General features: G+C 33.9%; 2 protein-coding genes across 2 annotated transcripts; both read left to right on the forward strand.

The window, feature by feature from the left end:
* The first annotated feature begins 10880 nt into the window (after positions 1–10880).
* On the forward strand, positions 10881–11906 carry LOC125048878 (histone-lysine N-methyltransferase SETMAR-like). The gene has a single exon (XM_047647833.1). The coding sequence runs from the start codon at positions 10881–10883 to the stop codon at positions 11904–11906; it is 1026 nt and encodes a 341-aa protein (XP_047503789.1).
* A 1200-nt stretch (positions 11907–13106) lies between these two features.
* LOC125048879 (histone-lysine N-methyltransferase SETMAR-like) lies at positions 13107–13760 on the forward strand. The gene has a single exon (XM_047647834.1). The coding sequence runs from the start codon at positions 13107–13109 to the stop codon at positions 13758–13760; it is 654 nt and encodes a 217-aa protein (XP_047503790.1).
* Positions 13761–17808: the final 4048 nt, after the last annotated feature.

Below are 17808 nucleotides of genomic sequence, written 5' to 3' on the forward strand. Positions count from 1 at the left end.
TTAAGGCATAAAATCCTAAATATCATTTTGGTGATTTTGATTACAATATCCTTATTTTGGCTTAACTTCACAGTTCGATGAATCACTTTCAACACTCTAAAACGTCAAGTTTCTTGAGTATAATGAAAAAAAGGTTTCCCAGATTTTCTTTTGCAAACTTTTCGCGCTGTCACATTTTCTGACGTGAACGTAAGTGAAATATAACGTTAGGAGCAAAATTAGTTGGGAGTTATTTCCAGTTTATTGTGGTCTGAAACTAAAATAGAAACGACTTTTCTGCTTCATCGTGTTCGTTCAATTTAGTTCATAGTGAAATGTTTCGTCAACTCTATTGCGAATTCATAGAGATTCACAAATCAAGTTATATAGTTAAATAGATTATTATATCTGTTTCATGATCGTTTTTTCTTAATAGGTGATCAGAATATATGCAGTGATTCGTATGCACGGCCGTAGAGGTTGACGGTCTCAAGCCAATAGGCCAACAATAAATATGTCTACAGAATGTGTTATGTCAGAGGATGTAAGTCTAAACATAACTTTACAAAATTGCTTAATATAATTTATATGACGTGTGTTCCTTATGAAAAAATTAAATCACAAACAAATAAAATTCAATTTTGATTTACTATTTCCGTTTGAAGAAGAAGTTCTTGACTTTAAATACACAAGTACAAGTCATAATTATTGTAATAATTTAAGAAGGTTGGTTAATATCTGGTATCTGGCATATAAGCAACAAAAACTGAAGTAAAGAGTAATTACAACACGGACCAAATTCATTAAATTATAAGGAACTTATGTATCAATTAATATACAAATTTGTGTCAAATAAGATTTCAATTTTTTTTATTACAAATATAGTATATTTAACATATCAACATTACTTTCGATTTCCGCTTGCATCTAGTTCAATCAACACGTTTCATCTCGGGTCGCTCAAGCGCGGCCATTTGCTGGGAAGAGATGCATATGAATACCAGACCCGACAGTTGACATCTCAGACTAAACTAGATATCGTACTGAAAGCACTGATTATGTAGTGTAGTATGGACACAGTTTCCCCACTAAGACACCCGTTTGGTCCGTTATGCGTTAAGTCCTGGCTACTTAAGCCAGCCTAGCTCCTTCCAGAAGCTAGCTAGTTTCCTGGGCACTTCGTAGCTTCACCGAGCGACATCAATGCTCCGAGCAATTCTGCTCCTTGGGAAGCCATAGCTATGTATTCCAGGACTACGTGGGTGACTGATTCTTCTGCACTGAAACAGTCTCTGTACAAGGTACTGTGTCGCACCAAGGACAAAGAGATGTTTATCTAGGAGACAGTGGCCCTAAATTGAGATTAATTCTGTTGACATCTGAATGTTGCTTTGTCACTAGTGGGTTCACTATGTGACGTGAGTAAAAAATTGAATTTAGGTCACAATAAAAAACCCACCATTATACATTGTACCATTAATAGTTATGCTACTTTCTTAAACTATTATCTAAACGTTTAACCTTTGATATAATTTTCAGTTTTTTAAATCAGCAAAAATTCTTTGAAAATCTTCTATAACTTCAAGTGTCCTCGGCTACTAAGTGGTGAACTGGATTGCTTCGTTTGCAGTTTTTAATGTCTCTCTTGTACCTTTGGGTTAGAAAATATACTTAACCTTAGTTAACCTGTTAATAGCTTATAAGGTCATCTTTATTGTTTCATTATTTATTTATTAAAACTAGACAGTATCTGTATATATATCAATAACAATTTACTTATAAGAATATTGATTTTCTTTTTCTTGTACGACGTTTATTTATTTATTTACACTTCGTTACCTTATACAAAAACATAAATATAAAAAAGCAGGTTGCATAAGTTATTAGGCAACGGGCAGCCTTATAGCTAAAGGAGCGTTCAAGTATTACGTCACGCAATTATTGGAGATTATTGCCCCCCCCCGTGTAACGCGCCGTAACGTTTTTCTGTACCCAAGTATAGTAAAACGTTTTAAGCCCCCCCCTTCAAAATTCGTTACCTAATACTTGAACGCTCCCTAACAAGCGATTTCTAATAAAGCTAATATAGAACAATAAAAAAACAAACACCTACATAGGGTAAAGTACAAAAAGTGCATAAAAACTCAAACTCAAAATAACATATAACACTACGTATGACAAAAAAAAAGTAAAAAAACCAAAACTAATAATAAAATAAATAAACAATACATTTTTACAATTTTAAATGTTTATCTGCATCAATGAAAAATAGGTAAGTAACACATATAAATAATTCCATTAGCGCCCATCCAAACGCTCGACCTCTGTTTTCAGGTTAAAAAATTTCACATGTAACCAGTAGGTTATATATTTATATGACCTGTAATACCTAATGAGAATATAGTTTAATAATAATTTCTATAGCATTTATATATTCGGATAATAATTGTTAATAAGCTACGTTATTTGTACTTGTAAACTTTCATTATGTAAAATTTCAAGTTTGTCGCACGTCACACCCACGGGACTCAAAGTAATGTGTGGGTCGAATATATGAGTCTAAATTATATAACCAATTAAACATCTTAATATTTATTCCCTCGATTTATGTAAACACTCTACATATGAGACTAAATATATCAAGCGATTCATCTCTTACTTGTACCCAATTTCATTTTTCGTCGCAATACGCCATTAGCCATTACACCAGTTATATATTTCGTTTCAGAAATGTACTAAAAAAGTAAAAATCATTTAATCATGCAGGTAACACAATGTACACTTATGAACGTCACAAAAAAGAAATGTATATTAATTGCTTCTAGCTTAACATTTAGTGCCAGTTCTCAAATCAAGGGCGTAGAACGGGAGAGAAGAACTGGCAATAAACTCTCCGCCACTCTTTTTAATCACCATATTTTTTTACACAACGTTTTTAATGAGCTGCAACCATTACACCATGTTCCACATGACATCTTAAGTAATAAATAATAATAACATAAATTAAAAACAAAGACTTGTCCTCTATCAGCACGAGGCATGGTGAAATAGGAGCACGCACTAACATACTGTTTTCAATTAACATCAAAATGTTTAGTTTTTGTTAATTCAGAGTCACAACTTGTAACAAAGCTGTTTCATATATTTGAAGATTCCTCAAACAACCGACGCCGAACTTAACTCGTGACATCTTAAATCTATAAACAAACTCCCACAAAACTGTTGTTACAGTTTGACAATGGGATCTGTACGAGCCAAGGCTGTACATTTTGCTCACACTTCTTAGTTTTATAAGCGTGGTGATTTCGTAAATCGTCGGAGTTATGCCCCGAGAGTATAGCTAGACGCAGGCACTCTCTTCAACTGTTACTTTGCATTCATTCGTAACATAGCAATTAACATTACATTCCAATGAACCAGGAACCGTACAGGATCCATTTATATATAAACATGGTACCATGTACACATGATATAATGTGGAAACATACTGTAATTTATATACTGTATTTTTATATATGAATAATGTCAGAAATAGATAGAGCAGTGTTGGCCTAGTGGCTTCAGCGTGCGACTCTCATACCTGAGGTCGTAGGTTCGATCCCCGGCTGTGCACCAATGGACTTTCTTTCTATGCATTTAACATTTGCTCCAACGGTGAAGGAAAACATCGTGAGGAAACCGACAAACTGAAACTGTGTGTCAGGCACTGCAGGCTGATCACCTACTTGCCTATTAGATGTAAAAATGATCATGAAACAGATTCAGCAGTCTGAGGCCAAGATCTAAAGAGGTTGTAGCACTGATTTATTTTTATTTGTTTTTAATGTCAGAAATGGTTTACAGAATAATTTAATTTCCAAGCAAAATCAGTTTTCAGTCTGGCTGGTAATTTGTAAGAAAAGGTTTCAATATATGTAAAGAAACTATAGGAATGCAGAAGTCATGTTAAATAATCATTAGATATATCGTCTTATGTATAAAATTCTCGTGTCACAATGTTAGTTACCATACTCCTGCAAAACGGCTCGAACTATTTTCATCAAATTTTATATGCATATTCAGTAGGTCTGAGAGAGCTACTATCTATTTTTCATACCCCTAAGTGATAAGGGGTTCACTGTAGGCTTAGCTGCACTTTACTGTTCTCATATATTATAAGTGAAAAAATCAAATTACATATTGAAATACAAGGATCGCTAGTATACTGAGGTAACTAGTGTTGAATGTCAACATACTGTGGTATCAGGAATCACTACTTTTGTTGCAATATTGTTAAATTGTCTAATATATAAAATTCTCGTGTCACAATGTTCGTTGACATCTTCCGAAACAGCTCAACCGATTCTTATGAAATGTTTTATGCATATTCTGTAAGTCTGAAAATCGGCTACTATCTATCTTTTAAACCCCTAAGAGATAAGGGGTGTCCACCCCAAAAAAAATATTTTTATTTTTTGGACAATTTTTCTGTTTTTATATTTTTATGATACAGCATACAAAAATACATACAACCCCTAATTTTCACCCCTCTACGATCAACCCCTATTTTGTATTATAGTAGATAGTTATTTTTATTGAACTAAAAAAAATGTTTCCTAGAAATAATATACATGGCAAAACGACGCTTGCCGGGTCAGCTAGTTGCTTATAAACATTACTAGCCTCAACAACAAACCCCCGATTCACATACAATTCAAAATAGGAATCCTGACACGAAATCAAAATAGCGAGTTGTCTAAAATTACTACATAAATAGATATGCTTTAACAAAACGTTGAAACAATAAATTTTTCTCGTTTGTAACAAAATATTCTCCTGGGTGTCAGCATAAAGAGCCTCCAGTTAGGCTTTAAAGCTTCGTCATGATGTTAACGCCGGAATACCAATTTGCGACGGACCCAATCTCATTGTTTTTGATTAAAATTATTATTGTTCTGTCTCATTCACTTGCCTCATCAACAATTTTAACAGGAGTCATGCAATTTAGCTCAATTGTGTATAAGAATTTACAAATGCTGATTTTTCCCTCATCCAAATGAATTACGTTTATTTGATGTTTTTACACGCGAGCTGAATCATAAATCGAATAATAAGGAATAGGAGGAACATTTTATTTATAATTCAAAACAATTGGTCAAAGATGTAGTAAATTTGAAGAATTTTTTTTGAATGGTTAATTAGTAAATAATCAATAGCAATTGCAGACACGGTAGTACCAATGCGTGGGTTCCATCTGCGCCTTACTAAAACAATTTTAACACAATATTGTTGCTGAGACTATGAATTTGTAATTGTTTTATTAAATAAAAACTATTCCTCATATAAACTCTTCTTTCAACGGAATAAAAAAATTAATGATTATTATGAAATAATATTATTTATACTCGACGTTTCAAGTGTTTTACATTAGTCTTGAGAGAATGTGTACTCTTTTGCAACAACTTTCGTATATCAAATTAAATATAAGCGAGAAAGTAAAAAATTTAATACGCCATTATTGTTATTTAGGTCGACAAAATACTCGCTAGCCCCCAGCGTTGTCATGTGCATGTTGTTGTCCATGGGCGGAGGTTATCACTTTATTCAAAGTGACCCGCCTCTGCACGTTTGCCTCTTAATATTGTTTAAAATACTACCGCACAGTAGATAGTACCTACATAGAGAGATTGAAAAGGTCTATAATAATCTCCATTTTGTATAAAATAGTTATTTCTGCGTTGCCTAAATTTTTATTACCAACTCGTTCGCATTTAGACTGGCTTTTCTTTATATTCATCACGTGGGCAACAGTTAGTCGCAGGATCGGTAAGTAATAAATATTTTATATCATCATATTAAAATGAGGGTACACAACAAATAAACCATTCCAAGACTTCTGCTAGTATTCATTTTATCGGTTTCTTATACAAAATACTTGATATTGAAGTCTCGAGAGTAATGGAGGCCAATATTTGTGGAAATGGACTCCTTGTATACGTGGCATAAATTTTAAACAACCCACTTCAGAGAGCAATTTGAATATCAATATCCTTATCAGAGTATCAATCACGTACTAAAATTTTTAGCTACCACCTGCAGTTACACCCACGTTGATTTCAATCAAGTTATGTAAACCAATATACACTTATGACCTCCTAAATAATTTCGTTAAGTCGTGAAAACCGTGTAAAAATGTATTTCTTAGGTTTTGGGTTTATCATAAGGCTGTACTCTAACTAACGAAATATTTTATGCATATTCTGTAAGTCTGAAAATCGTCTACTATCTATCTTTCAAACCCTTAAGTGATAAGGGCCACCAAAAAAATATTTATTTTTTTAGACAATTTTTTTATGATACAACATACAAAATTACATACAACCCTTAATTGTTTACCCTGCTACATTCAACCCCTATTTTTATTTTATTTTTTATGTCTTGAACTCTGAGGTTTATATAGAGAAAAATTCACAGAAAAACCTAAAAAGTTTTCATTCCAGAAAACCGAACCGTCTCTGGGGTAGCATTGGAAAATGTTCCTTGTTGGTATGTATTAAAAAGGTAGGCTAAGTAAAATCACATTAAAGAGAAACGAAGTTCGCGGGGGCAGCTAGTTTAAAAGAGTACCGAGAGTTTTTTACGCCGGCTTTTTCTCTCGGCCTACACCCTCTGTCTTCTTTGCCGATGAGTAGGGATGCCTTCAAATTTAATGACGTGGAATAAGTGATACATGTATCTTACGTTCCATAATAAACATATTTTTTTTTTTTTTTTTTTTTTATATCATATAAAACTTAATTGTTGCAAACTTCCTGTGGTATATTGAATATTCAAACACCTAACCTAATCGCACCGTTTGATTGAAGTCATCTAATCGAGCACAACTTGACAGAATTAGACGAAGCAGTGCTTTACTTAAAAGAGTGCAATGAGACTGATACCTTTTATAAATAAGGGGGAAGTCTTTAAATTGGTACTCGTAAATATTAGTTCGTTATTCATTTTACACAGTGGAAGTATCTAACAGCACCTTTTTAAAGGTTATTTTTCCCTTAGGGAAATGCGTTAGGCATACCCTACTGCGGCGCGACTTTATCATTGAGATTATAAGGGACTCGCTAGTGTGCATACCTACGAAACTAAAATACCACCGCATCCCCAGCAATCACCCGAAACGGCACAAGGTAACAGCGTAGCCTTGTCCGCATCCCGCTACGCGATCAGCCGTACAGGTCACGGCTATCATTAGACATATGTGATGTGGGATGGATCATGGCACAGCAAGGCCTCATTCTCAATATAAAGTGCCTATTATCATTTAGCAGTGTTGTCCTAGTGTCTTCAGCGTGCGACTCTCATACCTGAGGTCGTAGGTTCGATCCCCGGCTGTGCACCAATGGACTTTCTTTCTATGTGCGCATTTAACATTTGCTCGAACGATGAAGGAAAACATCGTGAGGTAACCGACATGTCTTAGACCAAAAAAAAGTCGAGTGTGTCAGACACTGGAGGCTGATCACCTACTTGCTTACTAGTTTAAAAAAAAATGATCATGAACTAGATTCAGAAATCTGAGGCCAAGACCTAAAGAGGTTGTAGCGCCACTGATTTTATTATCATTGAACTATATACAAGTACGAATGTAATACGTAAGCTTAAAATTGGCGCTCAAGTTTCTTTGAAAACCACGTCTATAAAAAACTTGTATTAAACGCGCTCGTTTCATCTTCAAATAATATTTTCCATAAAAAAACACCAACCATTAAACGTATAACAACTCTTACAAAGTGCAAAGCCATACAATACGTTTGTGAATAATATCACGACTAAGAAAACGCGTCACAAATTTTGTGAGTTCAAAGAAATAGGCGCGGAAAGGGCATTCAGCTACGATTGCTCCATATTCTTGTGTTTGACAGAAAGGTCTGTTAATAACGTCACGAGCTGTATTGTGCTCTTTGAAGATAACAAAGTAGAAAAACATTGCGAGACGCCAAAGTGAAATACAGATGGGGTGACCAAATAGAAATAATTTTACTTAAAGTCAGAAATTTGTATCAGTAATATTTTAGGCTCTTCCTACAATACGGCGAAGAGGCCAATAGCTGGCCATGCATCGTACTCGTGAACGGGTGCTACTTTTGGTAACTGGTCGGTTGAATTTGTGATAATCGGGTATACGTCAATAATTTTTTGCCTTGATTCACAATTTTTCATGACCACTACACATTTTAAGACAGTTTTCATAATTAACTGTCTTAGCGTACCAATTCTTGAAAGGCCGGCAACGCACTTGCGAGCCTTCTGGCAATGTGAGTGTCCATGGGCGGTGGTATTACTTAAAATCAGGTGAGCCTCCTGCCCGTCTGCCTCTTATTACATAATAAAAAGTGAATTGATCAGTTTATTGTTGTACGCAAGGGCGAATCAAGGGATTAAGAACTGTCTGTAAATTTGGAAGCATTCATTTTTAACTGATATACGTTCAAAAAATCCATGTCGTCAGATACAAATATAACCTTACCTTCCTTTTAATTAACGGAATATTAAAATTCATCCATGTGAGGTAATTCTAGTCAGGGTTTTGAACTTAAATGTTTAATCTTAATCTACGTAAACTACCTTTATCCTACAAAGTCGCCAAATTGTAATCTATACAGTGATACCAAATGATAAAAGGTCGAAAGAAACAGCTGACACTTTCGAGGCTTTGTAAAGCAACGGATGAATGGAATGCCTGTCAGTTGTAAGTTATGAAGACAGGAGGAATGTTTGAGAACTGTTTAGGATTCCAGGGAATATTTTTGTGAACCATTCTCGAGGGACGTCTTTGGAGAGTGTTTAGTTTTGCGAGATAACAGAGTTAGACGAATTTAAACTACGGATCAAGAAAATTAAACACACTATTAATTGTTTGGTTCACTGTAATTACACTACCTGATTAATAAACTCTATCAGTCCAAAGTCAGATGAATAAATCTCGTGCGCATATTCCATAAGTAGTTTTATATTTACTATCACATGCAATACACATTTCTGTTTCATTTGTTTGTTGGGAATAGGTAAGAAATTGTATTCTGCCTTTTACATTAAAACGATTAGAAAAATATCTCTCGTAACTCAGGTCTAAGCTATATGAAGGGTAAGAATGTAGTAGGTATGTACTAACATTTCTAAAATCAATTTCTTCGAATCCATACATTTCATAACTCTTTTGAAACCAATTTATCCAAACAATATTACCATAATTACAAAACAGTACTAGTATAAAAACTAATTATACGGGTTTTTTATAATTTTTAAAACTTATCGGATTTTTACACGGTTTAGTTTAAATAGAACTATTACTACTATCAATAATGTAAAAGAACTCCCACAACATGTTTAAGTTTATGAAATACAAAGTATGAAACGGAAAACATTTAAATTCCCACTTCTTTATTCAACTTAATCCCTGACGTAATCGGAGAGCTCCTTCACCAAGAATAAAACTAAAGTCCCACCATCTGACACCATCTTATGAAAAAACCTTCGTGGAAATCCTATTTCAGTGGCCTGATTCACGAAAAGATTTTAAATATTATCTCATACTAATAAATAAGCATTCATTTTTCTGTTTTAACATTTAATTCTAGTTTTAACATTTAATATTACTATTATTAATACTAGTTAACAACTTGTCTCTCAACATAAAGCCTCCTGCAGATGTCACCATTGCGAACTATGCCCCTATTTTAAAGCATTCTACGTCTATTATCCTTAATCCAAATATTTGTTCATAAATAACTATTAAAAACTTTTAAATCATGTTTAAGATCTATAAAAGAACCCATTAAATATTACTTGATTGCTTAGCTTGATTGCACTATTTTTTTAATGGATTATCTCTTATTATCTCTCTGAGAACAGCATATTTTTGGTCTTTATTCTATAAAGTTAAAACATCACAAAATCTATGACATTAGGTAATATGATCTATTCTTAAAATATATTTCTTATTGTTATTTAAATTTACGTGAATAACACACGGGTGGGTTTGTTTTTCTCGACATTTTTTGTTATTTATTTAAAAGCTTTACGTCATTTGTCCCGTAATACGCAATCCTTTGCTGTTCTGCGTGTTCGTTAGAACAAATAATAATAAATCTTCATCCCGTTTTTTGTACATTTTAAGAAAAAAAAAGCTTTGTTTTTATTACTTAAGCTAATGTAAAGAACCCGTTTCCCTATATAGAGCACGGGACAATGACTGTTTTGGTTAAGATATTCTTTATCTTTATTGTAATAACAGTTGTTTAAGTGTACAAATGGAGGCAATAATATAATGCTTCATATCACGTGTCAACGCGTACTGGTCGTTCAAAGTTGACCGATCACAATAAAGCAGAACGGGCCGTCGTCTTTTGTTTTATATTCTCGCCCGCCTTATGATTATCAATTTGATTTGGTTGCTTGGTAGCGCATTTTGGGGATTTAGCGTTTGACAATTGACCGTATCGCGCAGTGACAGCGCCACGAATGTCATTTAATGTACCTGACAGTAACCTCGTCCTGGATGGGACAGCTTACTTATAATGAGAAGTACAGGTAATTAATGTGTAACGATAATTATATTCGGTCGCGGTTGTTGAAGGGATGTTCAAATAACTTAAGCACTATGGTCGAAGCAAATTAGTGTGAACTGTCATTAAGCATTTAAAACATGAGCTTATAACTAACATACAGTTAGGGTTATTATTATTAGGTTGGGGAAAAAGTCTTTTCGCATTATAGTATGTATGAACTTGTAATAAAATCTCTTTGGCTATACTATTTGTATCTGGCTGGTTTTGGTATCATTAAAAGTTTAAATTTTAAAGAAGATAATTCCAAATTCAAATTAGGAAAATGTGTGGTTTTTATTTATTTTTCGTACCGTGAAGATGAGGGAATCTAATGAAGAAATTCGATACATTTTAAAATTTTATTACAAAAAAGGTAAAAATGCAACGCAAGCCGCGAAAAAAATTTGCGATGTTTATGGGCCTAGTGCAGTGTCTGTGAGAGTAGCACAAATTTGGTTTAAGCGTTTTCAATCCGGAAATTTTGATGTCAAAGATGCACGTCGCTCTGGTCGCCCTATTACGGATAAAATGGATGCCATTTTTGAAAAAGTGGAGCAAGATCGGCATATCAGTAGTTACGACGTAGCTGAAGAACTGGGAATTGACCACAAAACTGTTTTGACGCATTTGAAAAATACTGGGTACACAAAAAAGCTCGATATTTGGGTACCTCACGAGCTCACTGAAAGAAACCTAATGAACCGTGTACTCATTTGTGAATCTTTATTACGACGTAATGAAACCGAACCATTTTTGAAGAAGCTGATTACTGGTGATGAAAAGTGGATCACGTACGACAAGAACGTGCGAAAAAGGTCGTGGTCAAAGGCCGGTCAGGCTTCACAGACTGTGGCAAAACCCGTGATAACTCGCAACAAGGTGATGCTGCGTGTGTGGTGGGATTGGAAGGGCATTATTCATTATGAGCTGTTACCACCAGGCAGGACCATCGATTCTGAACTCTACTGCGAACAACTGATGAGATTAAAGCAAGAAGTTGCGAGAAAGCGGCCGGAATTAATCAACAGAAGGGGTGTGGTTTTTCATCATGATAACGCTAGACCTCACACATCTTTAGCCACTCGGCAAAAATTAAGAGAGCTTGGGTGGGAGGTGTTAATGCATCCGCCGTATAGTCCTGACCTTGCACCTTCAGATTTCCACCTGTTTCGGTCTCTTCAGAATTCTTTCGGCAGTGTCAGGTTAACATCACGAGAGGACTGCCAAAACCAATTGTCGCGGTATTTTGATCAGAAGCCCCAAAATTTCTATAGCAATGGGATCATGTCCCTACCTACAAGATGGCAAAAAGTTATCGAACAAAACGGTACCTACATACTTTAGTTAAATGTAAATAAACTATATTAAAAAATGTTGTGAATTTTCTTAAAAAATGCGAAGAAACTTTTTCCCCAACCTATTATATTAGTCATGTCGACCTATTGTACATTCTCGGAAACGAGAATGTTTTATTACAAATTATGAAGGTATGAAAAACTAAAGAGCTCATCTGAAGTTTTACAATTTCTTTGCACTTTTTATCATTAACTAATCTATATATTATGTAACTTAACTAACGTTAGGTTTTATAACTAAAAACTATTAAACATTGCTAATCGGTTGTCGTAAAGTACAAAGGCATTTGCATTAATTTGACGATTTTGAATGAAAAAGGTTAATTAAAAGAACTTTCATAATTCTCACCTAACTTTTGGGTTACCCGTTCGTAATTTTTGCGCTCATGACTTTTCTTTTGTAATTAGAAAAGTACAAACGATTAAAACTTTTATAATTGTCGAAGGGGAAGGTAAATTTACTTCACAATGAACAATGAACACAGACAATAAAAAACTTTGATGTTTTATAACACTGAAAAAACTGCCTTTTTGAAGTCAACGCCTTTTAAGGATCGTACAATTTTAAGTATTTACACCTGAATGTTGACATGTAAAAAATATAGTGTGGTTTTTTACAAATCGATAAATATTGATTAGTTTAGCATAGAAACCTAGAATAGAGCCTAGATAAACATTGTTACTGAGTTTTTATTGTATCTGTGATCATATCGGGTTGATATTATAACGGGGTACTTATAAAGACCTCTTATTCATAAAAAATGAAATCAGTCTAATAGCGCAGTTTTAACGAAAATTCCTTTAAAACAATTAACTGAGAAATAAAAATTTATTCAATAAAAATGTTTCGTATTTCTATGACTAGTCTTGTATTACCAAGATAATTAAATATGCTAAACGATATTTACTTATTAAAATGCAGGTTTAAAAATCATAAACTATTTTGCAAGATGATTTATTACGACGCCGCGGCGAGAGTTTTGGATTTTTCATGAGACATCTTTATATTAGGTTGGGGAAAAAGTCTTTTCGCATTATAGTATGTATGAACTTGTAAAAAAATCTCTTTGGCTATACTATATGTATCTGGCTGGTTTTGTTATCAAGGAAAGTTGAGATTTTAAAGAAGATAATTCCAAAATCAAATTAGGATAATGACTGTTTTTTATTTATTTTTCGTACCGTCAAGATGAGTGAATCGAATGAAGAAATTCGATACATTTTAAAATTTTACTACAAAAAAGGTCAAAATGCAACACAAGCCGCGAAATTTTTTTGCGATGTTTATGGACCTAGTGCAGTGTCTGTGAGAGTAGCACAAATTTGGTTCAAGCATTTTCAATCCGGAAATTTTGATGTCAAAGATCCAAGTCGCTGTGGTCGCCCTATGACAGATAAAATGGATGCAATTTTTGAAAAAGTGGAGCAAGATCGGCATATCAGTAGTTACGACGTAGCTGAAGAACGGGGAATTGACCACAAAACAGTTTTGGCGCATTTGAAAAAAACTGGGTACACAAAAAAGCTCAATACTTGGGTACCTCACCACCTCACTGTAAGAAACCTAATGAACTGTGTACTCATTTTTGATTCTTTATTACGACTTAATGAAACCGAACCATTTTTGAAGAAGCTGATAACTGGTGATGAAAAGTGGATCACGTACGACAAGAACGTGCGAAAAAGGTCGTGGTCAAACACCGGTCAGGCTTCACAGACTGTGGCGAAACCCGGGATAACTCGCAACAAGGTGATGCTGTGTGTGTGGTGCGATTGGAAGGGCATTATTCAGTATGAGCTGTTACCACCAGGCAGGACCATCGATTCTGAACTCTACTGCTAACAACTGATGAGATTAAAGCAAGAAGTTGAGAGAAAGCGGCCGGAATTAATCACCAGAAGGGGTGTGGTTTTTCATCATGATAACGCTAGACCTCACACATTTTTGGCCACTCAGCAAAAATTAAGAGAGCTTGGCTGGGAGGTGAAAATGCATCCGACGTATAGTCCTGACCTTGCACCTTCAGATTTCCACCTGTTTCAGTCTCTTCAGAATTCTTTAGGCAGTGTCAGGTTATCATCACGAGAGGACTGCCAAAACCAATTATCGCGGTATTTTGATCAGAAGCCCCAAAATTTCTATAGCAATGGGATCATGTCCCTACCTAATTAATGGCAAAAAGTTATCGAACAAAATGGTACCTACATACTTTAGTTAAATGTAAATAAACTATATTAAAAAAAAAATTGAATTTTCTTAAAAAATGCGAAGAAACTTTTTCCCCAACCTATTATATAGACAAATCCTGAAAAGTTTCAGTTTGATAAAAAATTTTTTTGTCTATAGCACCTATTCGGAAATCTGACTTGAAACCTCGATCGTTCCGTATCGGTTGGCGGAGCTGTGCTTATATACACGAGAAAAAAATAACGTCTTTTTGGAGTCGGTTTAAAATACTCACCTATTTCAAATTTCATACGTTTACGTTTCGCGAGTAGTAAAACATGCCATTAAACCGTCCCGATTAAGAAATTTATTTAAAAATGCGATTTATAAATAGTAATAAAAGTTGTTAAATCTTAAAACAAGCGTCATGTAAACGTCTTTGTAAACCTACACAGCAATAAGTGCTTATATTCTATTTTCTGTTCAATCAATACTCTAATCAAAATATTGGAATCTATACATTAGAATTATTAATTTTCAGTATCAATACAAAAAATTAATAATTTGCCAGTTAATTATATTACTAAGACAGTCTACCTACTAATAATACATATCCAGTGCTTCTTGGCCTCAGATTGCATCCGTTTCTTCGATGATTTTATTTTATAGACAATTGGGAGATCAGCCATCTTTGACACATGTCATAGATTTTTGGGTCTGAGACATGTCGATTTCCTCACGATGTTTGCGGTAACCGTAGGAATAAAAGAAACCCTTTGGTGAACAGCAGTGATTCAAACGCACCTCTGGAATCGGTAGCACGGTAGTTACTATGCAAACACTAATAAAAAGAAATATCACAGTCGTAATCGGAAGAAATAATATTTCTCATACCTTTTAAATAATGTTATTACCAAAATGTACAACACATATAATTCCCATTGCGATGTGAATTATATGTATTGTATTGTAGCTTTCGCTAGCATCATACATATGAAAGAATAAAATGTCAATTTACATAATACATCTTGACAATGTATTTTTATTTCACTTACAAAGTTTCTAATTCTAATTTTATGAGTGACATAAAAATTTAATTCCTGTGACACAGTGACTGTTTTACGTTCGCAGTAAAGTGCTCGGATCGAATTGTTTTACTGTAAAAATGCTGAATATTTCTTTTTATTACTATAGATTTTAAGAGCTTCTAGAGTAGGTATTATACTTAGAAGTTAACTTAAAATGCGATTATTATAATACGTTAAATAGCAGCTACGTTCTGTCATTCTCATTCTCAAAAATGTCCACTTGAAAAATGAGGACTAAAAATGGTGAATATAAAGATGCCTCTACACGGGCTACACTTTTAATGAAATATCTGGTTTCATAATAAACCGCCATGATTGAATACAAACGAAATTATACAAAAGCTAGAGGTGACTTGAAGACAGCCGCCGCTGCGAAATCCGCTGTGAGAGAGAGTTCGAAAAGTGAGTTACAGAATCGCAAGGCAGGAATACTTCCGAATGAGTATTCTCGTCCAGAGCATGTTCCCTGCATCGGCTATCTATGGAGCGTCATTGTTTCCATTGGTTTGTGACGTTTTAATGGCGCAATTTAAAGGCTATATTGTATGATGTGTATTTCATTGGACTTAGTATAAAGTTAATTATTCAAATCTGTTCGACGTCCATAAACAATAAACTACAAGCTCACTCCTTATCAGAATGCCAAATCATAAAATGACTGCTTCGCGACTGATATGAGCGCGACCGCCGCTGCGAAAACTGCTGTGTGAGTTCGAAAAGTGAGTTACAGAATCACGAAGCTGGTGGACAGAAAAGCTGTGTCCACTTTGTGTTGCAGATTATGTAAACTATTGTATACATAATCTGCAACACAAATATTAATAAATAAAATAAAATAAGATATAAGTAGATAACTGATTTTAAAATATACATATAGGAAGAATGTCACTTTGCCAAATAAAAGATCTTTTCATGCCAAATGGAACCATCATTTGTATTAGAGACCATATAATAAAAAATATTTAACATTCAATATATAATTCAATTACTTAAATTATTCTTTATTAAAATGTTAAATATTTATTTTCGTAATACAATTAGTTTTACATAAAATGGTTAATGAAGGTTGGGATAGTAATAAATTAATTACACCTACAAAAGCCTTCTACAAAATATTTAATTGGAAACATAATTTACCGATATAATGAAAACATTAAGAACGACTCATTACAAATCTTACATTTTTAATTAGTTATGAAAGAAGATCGTACAATATTTCACCCTCCGAGAAATGTCTGGGAAAATAATAAAATTGAGCGATATTCCGCATAAATCAGGCAAGTAAATTAGTATAAAAGAAAAAAATACCATTAAGCCAGTCACTTGGAAGATCAGTACTGTGATTTGATTCATGAAATTCATTTCAGTCCCAATGTTATAACTTTTCGAATAAGTTACGGGGGTTAATTCGCATTTTGTTTTATATCCATGAAAAAAGTGCTTATTATGGTATGAATTTTGAAATCGCAGCGAACACGATAGAGTTATTACCTTTATAAAGTCATTTAAACTAAATTACGCTAAAATTACAGTTAAACTGGCAGTACAAGAATGTACCGATTGGGGTAATGACAGGATATTAGCAAGCTAGGAAATCTATGGTTCATTCTTTAAATTGAGTTGTATTTTTCAACTATTTATTTATTATTTATTAACACTTCGTTGCATTACAACAAAAAAAACCATAATTAAATGTAAAGGAAGGCAACTTATCCCTTATCGCTTTCGAGCGATCTCTTCCAGGCAACAACTGTGAGAAAAGAAGAAAAATTAAATTAGATAAGGTAGGCAAGAAGTGCATTAATACATATAACATATAGTTATTAAGAAAAAAAACTGTAAACAGGAACAAAAAAAACTAAATTAATAAAGGATACTTGAAAAATAAGAAGTAAAAGTGCACATGAATCATGATAATTTCATTTAAAATCAGTCTCATGTCAATTAGTAGTTAGTACGAAAGTTAGAGATACGATGTGGACAGGTAATATTTGTACAGTAGAAATTCCTGTGCTCCCTGCCCTGTGTCACATCCGCTAATTGCTGGCTTTCAGCTACAGCAGGACTCCACTCTGTCAACCGATACCTGGGCCGGCCAATATTGTTCCATATTTACAACTTACTATATAGTGGTACTTATATGTATTAAAATGAGTTAATCACTTCTTAATATACATAGAATAATAGTATTATAACATTAATCGTTTTTTTACTAACTATGGAGAGTTTAAATAAAATAAAGCGCACACAGGAATCATAGTTTACGCTGACTCGATTCTGAATCTTACCTTACCTGCCAGTTGATTACCGATAATTTCTTTCACCAGACAACGAAGTGTGTGCGCAAGTTAGAAAAAATCTTTGTACTCGGTTACGGAGGATCCACTCGCTAAACCACTGAACCACTTGGCAACATTCATAAACTATAATTTTATATTTAAGCATCGAAATTAGATCATTTAAAAAAGATATGTATGAATGCATTTTGTGACCCCGAAAAACGCTCCTATACGGCGACAATGCAGCTTTTGTTTCATGACCGTTATTATTAACAAGAAAAATAATACAGCACGCGAATTACACGTGAGATTGTTCCATTGTTAACGTTTTGCACTTTTCACAATAAGTTTTTTAAT

This window comes from Pieris napi, chromosome 4 (genome assembly GCF_905475465.1).
Source record: "Pieris napi chromosome 4, ilPieNapi1.2, whole genome shotgun sequence".
In the NCBI taxonomy this organism is placed as follows: Eukaryota; Metazoa; Arthropoda; class Insecta; order Lepidoptera; family Pieridae; genus Pieris; species Pieris napi.